The 16,815-nt window shown below is 35.3% G+C and overlaps 1 protein-coding gene across 1 annotated transcript; it reads left to right on the forward strand.

Annotated features, from left to right (window-relative positions):
* Window positions 1–176: 176 nt before the first annotated feature.
* On the forward strand, window positions 177–15,347 carry stat4 (signal transducer and activator of transcription 4). Its single transcript, XM_016250214.1, has 21 exons — window positions 177–643; window positions 1,618–1,752; window positions 1,957–2,092; window positions 4,384–4,482; window positions 4,776–4,868; window positions 4,976–5,054; window positions 5,163–5,248; window positions 5,521–5,672; window positions 6,453–6,611; window positions 6,784–6,858; window positions 8,127–8,147; window positions 8,371–8,461; window positions 8,854–8,898; window positions 9,101–9,184; window positions 11,698–11,796; window positions 11,987–12,122; window positions 12,301–12,353; window positions 12,451–12,545; window positions 12,815–12,951; window positions 14,678–14,869; window positions 15,298–15,347. Exons 2-21 carry the CDS (start codon window positions 1,625–1,627, stop codon window positions 15,345–15,347), a joined length of 2,010 nt encoding a protein of 669 aa, XP_016105700.1. The 5' UTR covers window positions 177–643; window positions 1,618–1,624.
* The last annotated feature ends 1,468 nt before the right edge of the window (window positions 15,348–16,815 follow it).

Raw genomic sequence — 16,815 nt, forward strand, 5'->3', positions numbered from 1 at the left:
ATTTGAAAAAGTAACTCCGATATTCTCTTGTAAATTAAAAAGTAATGCGTTACTTTACTAGTTACTTGAAAAAGTAATCTGATTACGTAACTTGCGTTACTTGTAATGCGTTGCCCCCAACGCTGGTTATCAGTATGTGTAACACGTTTCTTTTAATGCTATAAATGCAGTGAGTGGTGAGTTCATAAGTCTATTAAACTGCATACTCCATTCTGAAGATGTGAGTCAATAAGTAAGGCGGTCAATATAAAATACCCTGTGTGAACCATAGACTGTTGCGATCATATATATATATAGGGGAGTTCCCCTTGTGCGACGTTTCCGTGTTCACGAAGTGCTCAACATTTCCTTGAAGAACCCACCTGTTTACCCGTTCAGTCATGATCGCTGGATAAGATAGCTGACATTCATGCCCGAAAGGACTTCATTCATGAGCGGAAACGGGACCGTACACGCATCTCCAGACGCATCTTCTAGGAGCATTTGAAGCGCGTCTCGCCGGATAGGGTCTGTAGTCTGTGGGGAAGACTCTTGAGGAACTGCGTCTGGCTAAACGCGTGGCTGCTGGTTACTCTGAAAACATCAGGTTTAGCAGGTGCATGGTGTGAACTTCTCGGGAGTGTCATTCTCTTAAGAGCAGCAGGTAAATCTTTGGACCTTAGTTTCGATTTTAAGCAATTATTACAAATGAAAGAATTGGCATTTGTATTCCGAGTTGTTTGTTAAAGCTTGATTTCTTTGCGTTGTAATATTTATGATGTTTATATGAAAGGTACTGTATAGCTAAAATATAGGGGAGATTGGGACATTTTGTAACACATTGTTTTTTACACTGTCTCAAACTTGAATACAATACTCCCGTATGTGTCTAATACACATTAAAATAGTTTATAAACATAACAGGCATAAAAACACATAGAGGTTTTACATTTTGTGCATCAATTTATTGTTTTGATCTTATTAAACAATGAAGTTCACAGTCATGTTAGCATCTTCCCAAAAGCATTTGACAGATGCTTCTCTCCAAAGCAACATACACTGCATTCAAAGGTCAGTTCAGTTCATGCATTCCCTTAGAAGTGAACCCTGTTGCTCTACGCTTAATTTAACATTTAACGTAGTAAACGTATAGGAAATAATTTAATTTATAACAGCAAATAAAATAGGAACTGAAAATATATAAACACAGGCTAATACTGTATAATAATCTATAATGTTTTTAGAATTATTAGTAGACACTGTAGGGTTTGTTTCATGCAGAAATAAATCGTATTATAACAAATCAATTCATAAACCAGACCTGAAATTTACTATTGTGCGTTTTTTTCTCTCTCCCTTTTTTGTCATGTAAATCTCATATCATTGTACAAAGAGTCTTACAACCTCTACTGTCACCTCAAGAGGATGATGGTCATGTTTGATAGTGGTTTCACACCGTAGCTTATTTCTTGGTTACACTATTGGTGTCAAAACACTCCCTGATTTGGAAGTTATTGGTGCCATTGATTTGATGTAATTACAGTATAGTTTTCATGTATTTCATATATTGCAGAACATTTCTATTTATAGATTGCCTAAAGCAATATCAAATTATGTCCATTGTATTTTTCATCCCAGTACCACTATGAGTCAATGGAAACAAATCCAGCAACTGGATATTAAGTTCCTTGAACAGGTGGACTATTTTTATGATGACAACTTTCCAATGGAGCTGAGACAGGTGCTGGCCAACTGGATTGAAAGCCAGGACTGGTATGTTGCTGTTTTAAAATACTGCTCAGAATTTGTATTTTCAATGTTTATTAAATCCCAATTTGAATTTCCGGCCTGAGAAAAACACAAAACAACCACCTTAAAATATTCTGTAGTTCATAATATGAATTATTCATTTGTAACATAACTCTAATGCATAAGGGAATGCATCTTTCTGAAGCATTTTTGTCTTAATCACCTCAGGGAAACAGCTTCAAACCATGAATCTATGGCTACTGTACTCTTCAATAACTTCCTCATTCAACTGGAGAGGCAGTGTTCTCAGGAGCAGAACTTTCTTCACAGACACAACCTAAAGAGAATATTTCATCAGATACAGGTAACAGATGCATACTGCCCTCCTGTTACTTCCACACATCTGCTGCATGAGTGTCATATCCACATTGTAAAAAATTATGTTTCACGTCTGTAAAAAAACAACAACAAAGATTACTGGAGTACATTTTACAAGAAAATACTATTTCTGTCTTTATACTTCAATATTTCATGTTTAGTTCAATGTGTTACTTGCCATAATTAATCGTGAAATTTCCTAGCAATTTCTGAGTGAAAATTGTTTCAACACCAAATGTTTTCAGTGTATTTATGAAAAATAATTTCTTGCACACTGAAAGAATGTTGCCTATCAAAAGCATAGTTTCATTAGTGATCCTTCCATGCCTATTTTTACACACTCTCTGAAACGAGAAGTGAGAGGAAAGTGAACGACTTGTGAACAAACCTGTGACTAGTCATCACTTATCAGGAAATTATCTAATGGTCAGTATTGAGATTTACAGTAATAGTCAACAAGCTAATTACATAGAATCTTTGTTGTGATTCATAACTCTATTACAACAATGTCAATTATTTTAAGTGTGTATTCGGTTGTCAACGGAAGCTTGTGTACTCACGTGTGGTTTTTGCTAACTTATCAATGACTTCAGTGGAAACAGTCCTAACCTATATTTAGCACCTTAAGTCACTTACCTCACATAGAGTTTACCACATTTAATAAGGAAGAATATTTTCCAGCAGTCTATAAGCAATGGCTACATGTACTACTACTGTAACATACCATTTTGATGTGTTAGCTGTAGTTACAGTAGAGTGTGCATTCCTACAGTTTCGAAAATGTTTCTATAGTAAGTAGACTACAAGAAAATAAAAGTCCAGGATGTCGAAGAACCTAAATTCACTGACAAAAGCTGACTGGCAATACTCTCGATGTTGTTTCAGATTGCTGAACACACTTCTTTCATTTATGCAGTATTTTCATGAGTGGGTGCTGTGGGGATTTCTCACTAGATAAATGTGAAAAAAAAAACTTCCACAGAAGAATCAAATGTCGGGGGTTTTGCTTGTTTAAAAAAATTACATCTGCCTGTAGCTGGTGTTGTATGCCACCCCAAAAAAACAACATGACAGATCACAGCGTGGGGGAGACCATTTTTTATTTTTCACATAGACTGTATTTAGGACAGCTGCAAAAAAAATATTTTTTAAATAGTTTGTTTTGTTTTGAAAAACCTCTGAAAATATCAGTCAATATTGCATTTAAAAAAAACGCCTAGACGAAACGCCCACAATATTGTTTTGTCTAACATTAAAGTTCAAATGAACTTGAAATGAATTTTCTGTAACTTCTAACAAATGTCATAAACTCCTGAAGGAATATCAAAACCTCGATCGGTGTGCACTTCAAGGAAAAATTCACTCAAAAATGAAAGTGCACTCTCCTAAAGCCATATGCATGATTATATGCTTTCTTATCATACTTGTATGATCATTATATGCTTTCAAACATGAGGCATTTAGACGTGTTGCATCAGGTTGGACATTAATTATAACATAAAACGTCATTGTTTTTGCATCTCGTGACTAAATGTCATTGACATCAAACCTGCTCAATTTTAATGTTCGGATGAACTACTCCTTTATGGAAACAACACAGATCTCCAAAATTCATGCGTGAGATTTTAACCATCAACTGTTTCATTTACATCAATGGTTATTTGTTTGAACTTTCACTTTCCAAGGTTACTTCACTCCTTGTAATGCCACATTCATCGTGAAGCATGATTCCTGTAAATGGTGATGAGTTTTTACTTGTCAGGCAAATTTCAAGGTACTTTCACTGTGTATATATATACATGTATGTGTATATATATATTTCAATCATGACAACTCTCGGAACATTTTAGCATGGTGATGGATATGACAATGTTATTGTATTTGGTCTTGGCGGAACAGATCTGCTACGCTGCTGCTGAATTGCTGCTGCTGTTGGTTATTGCGGTAGTTGTAGATTATTGCTGCTGCTGCAAGAAGATAAAACATTCACATTTGCAAATGATGCTGTAGTTCTTATTTTCAAAGTTCTAAGTTCAAATTTCAAAGATCTTACATTTTCAAAATTCTGTTGATTGCAAACCTCTGCAGTAAACCTCAATGGATTCAATTCCATTCCTTTTTTTTACTTGGAGTTAGATTCCTCTGCTTTTCACACATATGGCAAAAAACCTTCAAGCTGAACAGATATTCATTTATTTTCACCAGTGTACTTTGAGGTGTGACTAGAAATTCCCAGTCTCACATCAGTCAGTAAATGCTGTTGCGTAACTCTTTCAGGTAAAATACAAGGCGAATCCTCTGCACATGGCCGCTGTCATCTGTAACTGCCTGAGGGAAGAAAGACGCATCTTATCCACAGCCAGCATGCAGGAACAGGTACTGCCAAGACACTTGTGACAAACAGCATGCAAAAACCACATATACCCCGTGCAACTATGTTGTTAACCAAGCTTCAGAGTTTTGCAATGTACTCACATGATATTACAGTATACCAGTGTGGGATCCAAAAGGTGCTTCAGTCTGACCTAGTTAACATGGCCAATATTACAAATGCACTTATTCAATTTGTGACCTAGTACAATACATATTTGATTCATTTCATGTTGTCGTGTTTAGGATGTATACATTTAGATCTTCTGTTTTCCATGTTTCCATTTCATTAATGGCAGGGGCCACTGGAGAAATCAATGCAAAACTCAGCCGCCTTGGAGAAGCAGAAAGTTCTTGACAACAAAGTGGCAATCATAAGAAGCAGCGTTCAGGTAATTTACCTCCAGTATTGCTTTCCGTTATCACAGCTTTGGGGGTTTAGATATATGAAAGAGTCCAGTGTGTGATGTGTGTCATTATTTCTACATGCTTTTTTCAGATGCTGGACCAAGATGTGAAGTATCTTGAGGACATGCAGGACGATTTTGACTTTCGCTACAAAACACTCCAACTTCGAGGTGAGCCATTGTATGACTTTTGACATCTTCCAAAAATGCCACCCTCCTATCGTTTTATTACATAATAAAGCAAATAATATAATATGGGTAAATATATATATCCTGTAGATCCAGTTGAGAGAAATTCTTTATCCATGAAGCAAGAAGTCACTACACTTCAGGAAATACTGAACCGCCTGGATTTCAAAAGAAAGGCAAGTGTATCTCTACTCTGACAGTACTCTTTTTTTAAAAATGGTTTTACTTCACAACCATTTCCTTTCTTCTTGTTTGTTAAAGGTTTTGTTTACTTAGATTGTATTATACTTTTGAACTACCCTGGGAACTTCCTGCCTCAGACGAGTGACTTTGAGTGGTTTTCACACATCTTTGGTACATTTCGCTCAGGTGTGTGATGCCACTATATATGTTGTTGTTGGCTGGTCATTGTTAACCACTATGTTTGCACTTGGTTTTACCTTTGCAGGAGATTTTGTCAAAGATTGCAGATGTTATAAAGGAAATTGATGCCTTGATTTCCTCCCAGCTCAACCCTGAGCTTAAGGAATGGAAACGGAGGCAACAGATCGCATGCATCGGAGGACCAGTTCTGATAGGACTGGACCAGCTTCAGAACTGGTATAACCCTTTATAACATAAAGAAATAGAATAAAAATATATATACAATTTAAGTGATGCTGTTTAATATAGATTATTGTTTTAAATGTTGTCATACTAATAAGACTGTAACAATGCTCACAGCAAAGACAAGGAGGAAAAAATATGTGATGTACACTAGTGTTCAAAAAGTGTGGGGCCAGTTAGATTTTTTTTTTAAAGAAATTAATACTTTATTCAGCAATGATGCATTAAATAGTTCAAAAGTGACGGTAAAAACTCCATTAGAGATTCATCAAAGAATCCTAACAAATGTCCGCAAAAATAGCTTTCAACATTGATAATAAGAAATGTTTCTTGAGCACCGAATATTAGAATGATTTCTGAAAGATCATGTGACACTGAAGACTGGAGTAATGACTGCTGAAAATTCAGCTTTGCCATTGCAGGAACAATTTCAAAATATATTAACAGAAAACGGTTATTTTAAATTGTAATATTTTTTTACAATATTACTATTTTATATTACTGTATTTTTGATCAAATAAATGCAGACTTGTGAGCATAAAATACTTCCTTCAAAAACATTTAAAAAATCTTACCGACCCCAAACTTTTGAAGGGTGTAGGTCTTTCTAGGTGGTTGCTAATGCTTTCTGAATGGTTGCTAGGCAGTTGCTAGGATCTTCTGTCTGGTTTTGAGGGTGCAAGGGTGTTGTTATGGTGTGTTTGTGGTTACTAAGAGATTGGCCTTGTTAAAATTTGAATCAAGCCTAATTTTCATGTGAAATCACTTTTACAGGTTTACCCTGACAGCCCAGAGTCTTTTCCAGATGAAAAGACAGCTAGACAAACTGGGTGAGCTGATCCTGAAAGTCACTTACGAGGGTGATCCAATCCCTCTCCAGAGACCTCAGATGGAGGAGCAAGTCAAATACCTCATCTATCACCTCATTAAAAGGTAACATTTAGGGATTTCATGTGATTTATGAACAATTAAGGCACAACAGTTCACTTTGTGTGGCTTATAGTGCCGTAAATACAGTACATGAAACTCAAAGAATGCAACACAATAGAAAGGCTGTGCTTGGTGACCAGGAAACCTGGATTATCTGTCTTGGTCATGTTTGCAGCTCATTTGTGGTGGAGAAGCAGCCCTGCATGCCTACACACCCTCAGAAACCTCTAATCATCAAAACACAGGTGCAGTTTAAGCACATTTATAACTGGAATATAATTTAATTTCATTCATATGTGTTTCATAAACACATAATCCTTTCTGGATTACAATCCGCCATCAAAATGATACATTTAATTATTCTGGCTGCTGTGAAAAAAGGCTATAAACGATCCTTCACCTGCAGGATCCTCACTTCTTTATGTTTACAGACGTGACGTAATGACGCAGTGCCATGCTCGAATTTCACTCGAAAACCTACCCGTACCACTTAAATTAGAAAACATTATTATAAACTAACCGTTGTGAATCGGGCTAAAGTAAGGCGATAGTTTTGAACACTGGCTGGTTATGTACTTGTTGAAATATTGATTTCGGATCATTTTTAACCAAAAAAAGTTACGGCTGTAGCTTTAAAGAAGTATGATCTGATTGTTAAAACATATTAATTATAACTTGTTTACTTACAAAATGGCAAATTTAAGAGTGTGGGTCATAACACTTGTATTAATATATATTTTTTTAATTATGTCTAGATATTATACAGATTATTATTATTATTATTAGACAGAGATAAACAAACTAATGCCACAATACACCACATAATATTCATCATAATATTCACTGATGTTGTGCTGTTGTTTTCCTACCACACATGATGTCACTTCCTGGAAGATAATGAACTTGCTTCAAGTTCAATGAACATGCTTTTGTTCAAGTAAAATCTCAAATGCATTTTGTTCTCTTCTTGTTGTTCTTGATATATCTTCTTGTTGTCTAATTTTCGTTAAATAATATTGAGTCCAAGTTTTGACTCAGTTGTTAATGAAGCTATGTTGAATCTATGTTGAGACCAATTAAGTGATATTACAGGAAAAATCTACAAATAGATTAGTACCAAAACAATATTCCTTACGACAATATGCTTTGTTTACCTTATTTTGATTATTATAAATAAATAAACAACTGGAATATTTCTTAGACATTAATGGAATATGCACTCAATATTAATTAACAATAGTAAAATTATTGAAAATGATCTATCTATATCTAAAACAATAATAATCTCTAATTACATTTGTCAATATGTTTTATGGCATTTATGATGGGGACATGAAAACACTGCACACTAGGAATGACCCAACTACTATTATGGCTATAATAATTAATATCATTCTCACATTTACATACAACTTTTGTTTTCACTGTTCACAAGCCATGCGAGCAATGTTTGTATCACAGGTGCATTTAGCCCAAAATGACCGTGTTTTCTACTCTTTTCTATTTTTGTGTGTGCAGAGACCTTCCACCAGGCAAAGTGTGAGTGCACTCAACCTCAAACAGAAGAACCAACTTCCTGTTGTTTACTTAGGCCAAATCTCAATATGAGTTTTTCAGCTAAGTGTGTGGGGGAGGGGGACAGCAGTGTTTTACATGCTAAATTCTGTTCATATTCTACATAGCTTACTGTAATTTACAGTACAGTGGAAGTTGTGACTAAACTGAAAATATCAAAACTAACATTACTGATATTTCCTTGTAGGAACAGACAGTTCTTCATCCTCACCAACAACACCAAAGTGATGGATGTTGAGGAGTCGACTGGATGTCTTTCTGTAGAGTTCAGGCATCTGGTACTTCACTCTGAATTCTAGCATTATTCAAGAGCAATACTGTTACTAAGGCTTTGGTGTTAAATATATTTAAACGAATTCACCCACTGTATGAAAATTAATTAGTCATTATTTACTCACCCTCATGTTGCTCCAAACCTACATTCTGTTATTTTTCCATGGAACATAAAAGGAAAAAAATTAAAGCTTTTTTCCATACAAGGACATTTGGTAGTGACCATGGCTCCAAAAAGTGAATAACTTGCTCTTTTTAATATTTTAATGTTGTGTGTGTGTGCGTGTGTGTGTGATAACTATGAACTGTTGTTAGAATGAGTAAAAAAACATTTCATTCTTGGGTGAACTATCCCTTTAAGAGGAAATATATTTTATGAAATCGTTGTGTTTTGCAGCAGCTGAAAGAGAGAAAGTGTCCTACTGGAGGAAAAGGAAATGAGGTAAGACTGCATTATTACTAATATCTGCTGCTTACTTTACAGGTGTATCTCTTCTAGTGGCCCATGGCTTGAGCCTGGTTACATGATAATATTTTTGCCATGTACTGTATGTTGCCATGTCGGTATGGAATACATCATCTTGCCAACAGAGGGCAGCCTCACACAGTATATGCTTGAATCGTACTGTGTCTCTCTATTGCAGGGTCCCCTGTCAGTAACAGAGGAGTTACACTCTCTCAATTTTGAGGCCATGCTGATGTTACAGGGCCTGGATATAGATCTTGAGGTAAGTTTTAGTGTGTAATATTAATGTTATATATATATATATATATATATATATATATATATATACATGCATATCAAATACTGCAGACTAATTGCCATATGTGACCATATATAAATCAAAAGCATATTTAAAGCTTCATTGAAAATGTATATATATTTTTGTCGATAATGTGTGTGTGTGTGTGTGTGTTTATAAACATTACAAATGATTTTCAATGCAGCTTTAAATAAGCTTTATATATGCTCACCAAGACGGCATTTATTTGATGATGAAATACCGTAAAAACAGTAAGATTATAAAATATTATTAGAATGTAAATTAATTTAAAATAATTGTTTTCTATTTTAACATATCTTAAAATGTAATTTATTACTGTGATGGTTAAGCAGAATCTTCAGCAGCCATTACTCCAGTCTTCAGTGTCACATGACCATCATTCTCATTAAAATCATTGTAATATGCTGATTTGGTGCTGTTTTTTTTTTTACTATAATTACTGAAAACTCTAACATTTTTGTAGAAACTGCTATACATTTTTCCCCTCAGGATTCTTTGAATAGAAAACTGAAAAGAACAGATTTATTTGAAATATAATTTCTATAAAACATAAATCCTGCTTGATCAATTTGTTGCATCCTTGCTGAATAAAAGTTTAAAATTTATTTACATTTTTTTTACTGACCCCAGTGTTCAGTGGAGATCAAAATTAGAGAACAATCTATAAATACTTAATTTTTTTCTGAAATACTCATCGCTCAAAATGTGAAGGAATATTAGCTGTTGGTACACCACTTTTCTGCTAACATGTTTGACAAAATAACCAAGGCATTTCAACAAAAACCTTTATTTTGTGGAAAACACTGATCAAAATTAGAGAACAGTAACCACTGTAGCATGAAAGAAGATTGCAACTATAATTTTGGAAGGTTACAGCTGTTAGAAACAAGTAGGGAGTGTAGAGGCTCCTGCTTTGATTGACTTCAGCACATCTGCAGCCGCAGGACATCACTAGTTTCTCACACTGCGCTGGTGTGATCCTGGTCCACTCTTCTTCCACTCGCTTCCATAGTAGAACTTTGGACCAGTTCTCCTCTCTCCACACACAACATGATCCTCCGCAAAGGTGAGCCTAGCCTCTTGATTCTTTCTGCTGATGAGAGGCTTGGTCACTGCAGAGTGTGCTTTGTCCGACTTCTCTTAAAGGGGTCATATAATGCTACATGCACTTTTACAAGTTGTTTGAACTGAAATGTGTGTTGGCAGTGTGTGTACACAACCACCCTAAAATGATAAAAATCCACCCAGTGGTTTTGTTATTCTCAAATCGAGCCGATCTCAGATGACACACAGACAGGCCCCTCCCACGATAGTTTGATTGACAGTAGCGTTTCAGCACAGACTGGACTGGTGTCTTACCTCAGACCCGCTCTGAGTGAGCTGTCATCAGGCCGCCATTGTTTCACCGCTGGAGCAGATGTAGACAAGAATGACTCCGAAGCGATTGAGGTCTTCTGTTGTTGGATGTAATAATGAACATAGCAGTCGTCGTTTACTCCCGACATCTGAGCCGCTGAAGACGCAGTGGATTATGTTTGTTTTTGAAGGGAATGCGCCCCTTATCTGCCTAAATGCATCTATGTTCGTGCGAATCATTCATGATCCAGCCTCATCTACAGAAGAAGTGTGTAAGGTTTTTTTAACAAATCTTTGCAAATCGCCTTTCCTAATAATGTGCTAATTAGCAAGTGAATGCACGATGAATGCAGCTAAAGTAAACGGTCTCTCTGAGTATAGTCCATATCTTTTCAGCACTGAACTGACGAGCAATTCCAGCTGCAGTGTTGAACCGATTCCCCATTGAGAGTCTCTGCATTATCCTGTCCTCTCGGGCATATGTCTTGCGTGGACGACCAGCCTTTTTTGGGGACTTGAATGAATTAGTGTCATTGTAAACCTGCAATATTTGAGAAATCAGATTTAAAACAACCAACTTCTCTCGCAGTGGCCTGTCGCAGGCTTTCCGTCACCTGAGAGCACCCCGCCATCTTGCAATCTCAGTGAAAATTAGACTAATTCTGCCAGTTAAGTAGAGTTTGTCATATAATTAAGGAAATTAGCACCAGGTGCCAGATTAACACCAGTAACTTGGAGGTATCTGTAAGTGTTCTCTAATTTGGAAAAAAACTGCCCTTTTACTCCTGTTAGGATACATTCAAATAGGACTAAGCAGTGACCTTGAAATTTAGGAAATTGTAGGTTGTTCTTTAATTTTGATCTCCACTGTATATAAATAAATAACATGTTACATATTATTCTATTTAAATGTTAAGAGAATAATAATAATAAATATAATTGTTTTTTATTATTTAGTTAGACCTACAGTTAAAATTAAATTTAGAACAGCTCTGTATGGGAGATTACTGTGCTAATATAAAATGCTTTTATGATTTTTGTTTTGTTGTTGTTTCTCATGATACCGCTCACTGAGTTTTTGTATTTTTGTTCATGTGCAGAGTTGCTCCCTGCCACTGGTGGTCATCTCAAATGTCAGTCAGCTCCCAGGGGGCTGGGCCTCCGTCATGTGGTACAACCTTTTAACTGATGACCCCAAGGTGAGCTTCTGATGCAGATGCAAAGAATGGATGTCTAGCTTATAGTATCTATAGTTTGCAGCACTTGGTAGAAACATGCTTAAGGTCTGCATTTGATCTACTCATGTATTATATGACTAATATAACTAGAGGTGGCAACAGTGGCAAGGCTTGTCATACAGTATTATTTGAACTTCTCTGATATGTTTAGAACCTTGGATTCTTCAGTAACCCTTTGCGGGCAAGTTGGAGTCAACTCTCAGAGGTACTTAGCTGGCAGTTCTCAAGTTTTGCAGGCCGAGGACTCAACAAGGAGCAGCTTAACATGCTGGGAAATAAACTCCTGGGTATGTTTTCTATAAACTTGTTGGTTTATGTGACATTAAAGTATATTTATGGGATTGTCTGCTGCATTACACTGTGTTTGATTTTCTCTAATGTTGTTTCATAAACATGCAGTTAGCACAGTTTTTGTGAACATATTTTGGCCTCCAGCTAAACAGTGTTTTGTAATTGTTTCTGAAGGTCAACATGCTTCTTATAATGACTGCCAGGTTTCTTGGTCCAAGTTCTGGAAGGTAAAATTGAATAAATATGATATGCTCTTGCTATTCTCGAACTGTAACAATTTAAATAAATATGTAAATAAATACGTTTTTTTTCTGTTGCTGTCAGGAAAACATTCCTGGCAAGTCATTTAGTTTTTGGCTGTGGCTGGACTCGATCCTGGACCTTATTAAGAAACATTTACTTCCTGTTTGGATTGATGGGTCAGTGGCCTTGTCATGGCATTCAGATGCATGATAAACAGATATAACACATATTAGCTCTGTTATTTTGATATGCATATAATAAATAACAAATACAACTACTGCATAACAGTCTATTTTTATTAGATATTTTATCACTGTTTTTTCAGTATATTTATCAGTATATCAGTATATTTAATTGAGATTTCTTTTGATCTGCCATGCTGAATGAAGTTTTTGCTCGTTTTCTTCTGCTTCTCAATGGATTCTGCTATTTTTTTGGTTCTCAGTTACATAATGGGATTTGTGAGTAAAGAGATGGAACGTGCCTTACTGAAGGAAAAAGAGCCAGGGACATTCCTGCTACGCTTTAGTGAAAGTCACCTTGGAGGAATCACCTTCACCTGGGTTGAGCAGGATGAAAATGGTTTGTCTTGCATGTTATTAGGTTTTAAAGGAATAGTTCACCAAAAATAAAAATTTGCTTTAAATGTACTCACCCTCAGGCTGTCAAATACGGCATGTAGATGTGTTTAATTTCCATCAGAACAGATTTGGAGAAATTTAGCATTACATCACTTACTCACCAATAGATCCTCTGCAGCAAATGGGTGCCGTCAGATTGAGAGTCCAAACAGCTGATAAAAACATCACAGTAATCCACACAGCTCCAGTCCAGTGAATGAATGTCTTGTGAAGGGAAAATCTGCATGTTTTGACCTCTGGTGTTGTTTTTTGAGGGTCACACTTGTGTTGTGCACAGTCAAAATTGACAGAACATCCGAAATCAATGTAATATGTTTTTGTTCAATAATATTTTATCTTTTTTATTTCGTATTTTGGGAGAATTTCATTATATCAATTAATATTTGTGCAATAATTATGATTTTAAAAAATTCTAATATTTTAATATATTTTTTCAATTATGGAAGTATTTCGTGATCAAATGGAGACAATGCCTTAATCCAATTTTTGAAGGCAGATTAGTGCCATCTGGTGGGAGTAAAAAAAGAACATCTGAAATTCTATGGTTTAGCCACTAGATTCTTATATAGCTCTATGTAAAAAGGCTTATAAATTCTGTAGTTGTTTTTAGACATAAATACTTCTTTTAATTTTATTCATAAATTCATAGAGACGTCAAACCGTTGCTTTTGGTCAAAATACAAGTCCATAATCCATAATAGCACATCCTCCAGTAAAAAAGTCTGTCTGCTGTCAATCTGTAAAGTCCCTGTTGTTTTCCACTGACATATTTGTTTAGAACTCTTTTTGACTGTTTTCGCTTGTTAAAGGTGCTTGATCTGTTCATAATTCTCCCCTGATTCAGACAAGATTACTTTTTCACTGGAGAAAGCATTATTATGGATAGAGGAGTCGTATTTTAGTTGGAAGCAGCAGTTTGAAGTTAAAAACATCTCAATGATGGATTTGTTTCATGCAACAAACATGCAGCTTTTCACGTCATAAAACATTAATTAATGGAGTGGAGATGTGTGGATAACCTGTGGATTATTGTGATGTTTTTATCAGCTTTATGGACTCTCATTCTGACGGCACCCATTCACTGCAGAAATTAACGCTAAATTTCTTCAAATCTGCTCCAATGAAGAAACAAACTCATCTACGTCTTGGATGGCCTGAGGGTGAGAATTTTCTGGGTGAACTATTCCTTTAAGAATATCATTCCCAGTACAATCTGTAATGTAGGAAACATTATGTTACAGGTGTCCAATTGTAAAACAAAGATAACAACATAAGAATCCTAATAAGTTCTTCTATGCAGTGAATGGTTAAAATATTCTGAAAGCACACACAGGTTAAAGGTTTTAAAGTTAAGGAACTCTTGCCAGGTTAAGCAATTACTGTAATTTCCACCCTGAGACAATGTCTTGTATTTGCTGAGGGAAATTCCAGCCTGGAGATGTTCCAAAATTTAGCAGATGCCGTTTATCCTCTTATGGATAGCATTTTTTGTTTCCTTATTTTCAGTGTGCATTTGAGAGTTTAATTGTTCAGATTGAATAATGCCTGAGGAAAAAATATGTTCTCATGCCTGGCTGTTTTGGTGCTCAGTGCATTTTTTTTTCATTTGTCTTTATTGTATTAAATATGTTGTTGAATAACCTTAAGCACATGTATTCTGCCTACAGGAGACCCAAAGTTCATCTCTGTAGAGCCGTACACGAAAAACCGTCTCAACGCCTTGCCCATTGCTGATATAATACGGGACTATAAGGTCATTGCAGATGGTGTTGTCCCAGAGAATCCTCTGAAGTTCCTTTATCCTGACATCCCTAAGGATGAGGCTTTTGGGAAACATTATAACAGCCAGCAGAACAAAGGTCTGTACATTTATCTGATTTTTAATATTTTAGCTGTGCCCCATATTTTGTTTCCAGACCTGTTACTTTTTGTCCATTACAAACAAATGTAAAATTGACACCCAAGAAATGGCAGGAATGCATGTACATCGTCACTTCCCATTATATCAGTTTTTACATATATTGTATTGTTCACTCTATTCATCATGCTCAACCATCATGTTGCCAAACTAATTCTAAAAAAAATTAATGTATCTATATTAACAATACAAATGTTCTTAAGGGTAAGCATCTCTTTTCATTGAAGATTTGTTGGGGGAAATGGTATTTATTTATTTTTTGAGTTTCAGGTCATACTTTTTTATTTTATTTTTTTTTTTTGGGAAAGTGCAGGATTATAAATATCATATGCTAAAGTGCTCTGTTTTTTTTTTTTTTGTCTTTCACAGTTTGTCCTTACATTCAGACACAGTTAGTTCCAATTTCCCGTCGGAAGTGAGTATCTTAATTTCTTTCACAACAAGATTTAATTTTGTAATTTGTTGATCTTTATGCACCAAGAGCTTGTAAAACTCCAAAGAGAAAGGAAAAATTGAAATCGCATCATATGACCCCTTTAACATATTTTAAAGATGCTGTCATGTGATGATCGTCCATCATGATTTGAGAATAATCCAAAGAGCATATTATGCTTCATTAAAAGCAAGAACGTCTGACTTGAGTTATCATGGTCAATGTCACACTTAGTTAGTGACTTACAACCATGTGCATTATTCATTATCATAACCCTAACATTTTGTATATTTAAATTCAACATGGTCTCAGACTTTTAAACCCAGCTGTATATATTACTGACTTTGTTGCTCAGAATCATATTTGTGGGTAATTTGGTGCTGTCAGTAATAAGTAGAGCTTATTTAAGCATTATACTGTGACCAGAAAATGACATGACACTTTTTTCTTGTTTACATTTCAGATGAGTTCACCCTAGAAAGGGCAACAGCCACATTTTGTTTGGATCCAAGATTATAGATGGGATCTCTTTATTTTAGCTTCTTTTGTTGTTCTTTACTTTTCTGGCTGCATCATGTCTCTATTTTCATTTGCTGACAGAGAGTGTATATTCAAAAATACTGTCAGTATGAAGATGTATCAGATGTATTATTAATGTCATAATTCTAAACTTCAGCAATTTATTTCTTATTTACAATATATGACTGGTCTCATCTCATCACCTGTAAAATTAGAATTTGCCCAAACCTTAATCTGCCTTAATTTTATAACCATTTTACTCTTTATGTATATATTATGACAAGCATAGTATTCTTTTTTAAATAAAGAATTTCATGGTTTATCTATGGTATTATTATTATTGTTATTATTATTATTAGTAGTAGTAGTAGTAGTGGTTTTTTTTGTTTTATTTAGCTTAAGGGATTTGTTGCAACCACTGATCTATATATAGAAATATTATAGATCAATGGTTGCAACCTGTCCTAGTTCCTTAATGACATCAGCCAGGAAGCTACATAATTTTGGTAGGTAAACAACAGCATAAACATTAGCAAGTATATGCAAAGGATTTTGTGACATAGATGTGTGCATGGTTTGTTGGTTTGTTTCACTCTAAATCTAAATCTGGTATACCCTTTATAGAAGCATTTCTTACAACAAGCATTCATTTATTCAAGGTTTTTCAACATATACACAGTAACAACAAGAATGACACATTATATCTCATAATGAGATCATTTTTAATAAAAGTAAAACAAGCATCGCATTATGTTTCTATCATAAGCCAAGGGATCTCCTTAAAACATCCAGTGGCGTGTAGTAAAATAGTAGGGAATTGACGTAAATCCAAGTTTCGTTTCTCAGTTTCATTCCTGTGCTGAGTTTTAGGTCTCGCTTTCTCAGAAATCGCGTGCTTGCCTGCTGGCTGTGCCCTGAGTTTCACAACCCCTCCC

The sequence above is a fragment of the Sinocyclocheilus grahami genome, unplaced genomic scaffold, assembly GCF_001515645.1.
Source record: "Sinocyclocheilus grahami isolate Dianchi unplaced genomic scaffold, SAMN03320097.WGS_v1.1 scaffold974.1, whole genome shotgun sequence".
Taxonomy (NCBI): Eukaryota; Metazoa; Chordata; class Actinopteri; order Cypriniformes; family Cyprinidae; genus Sinocyclocheilus; species Sinocyclocheilus grahami.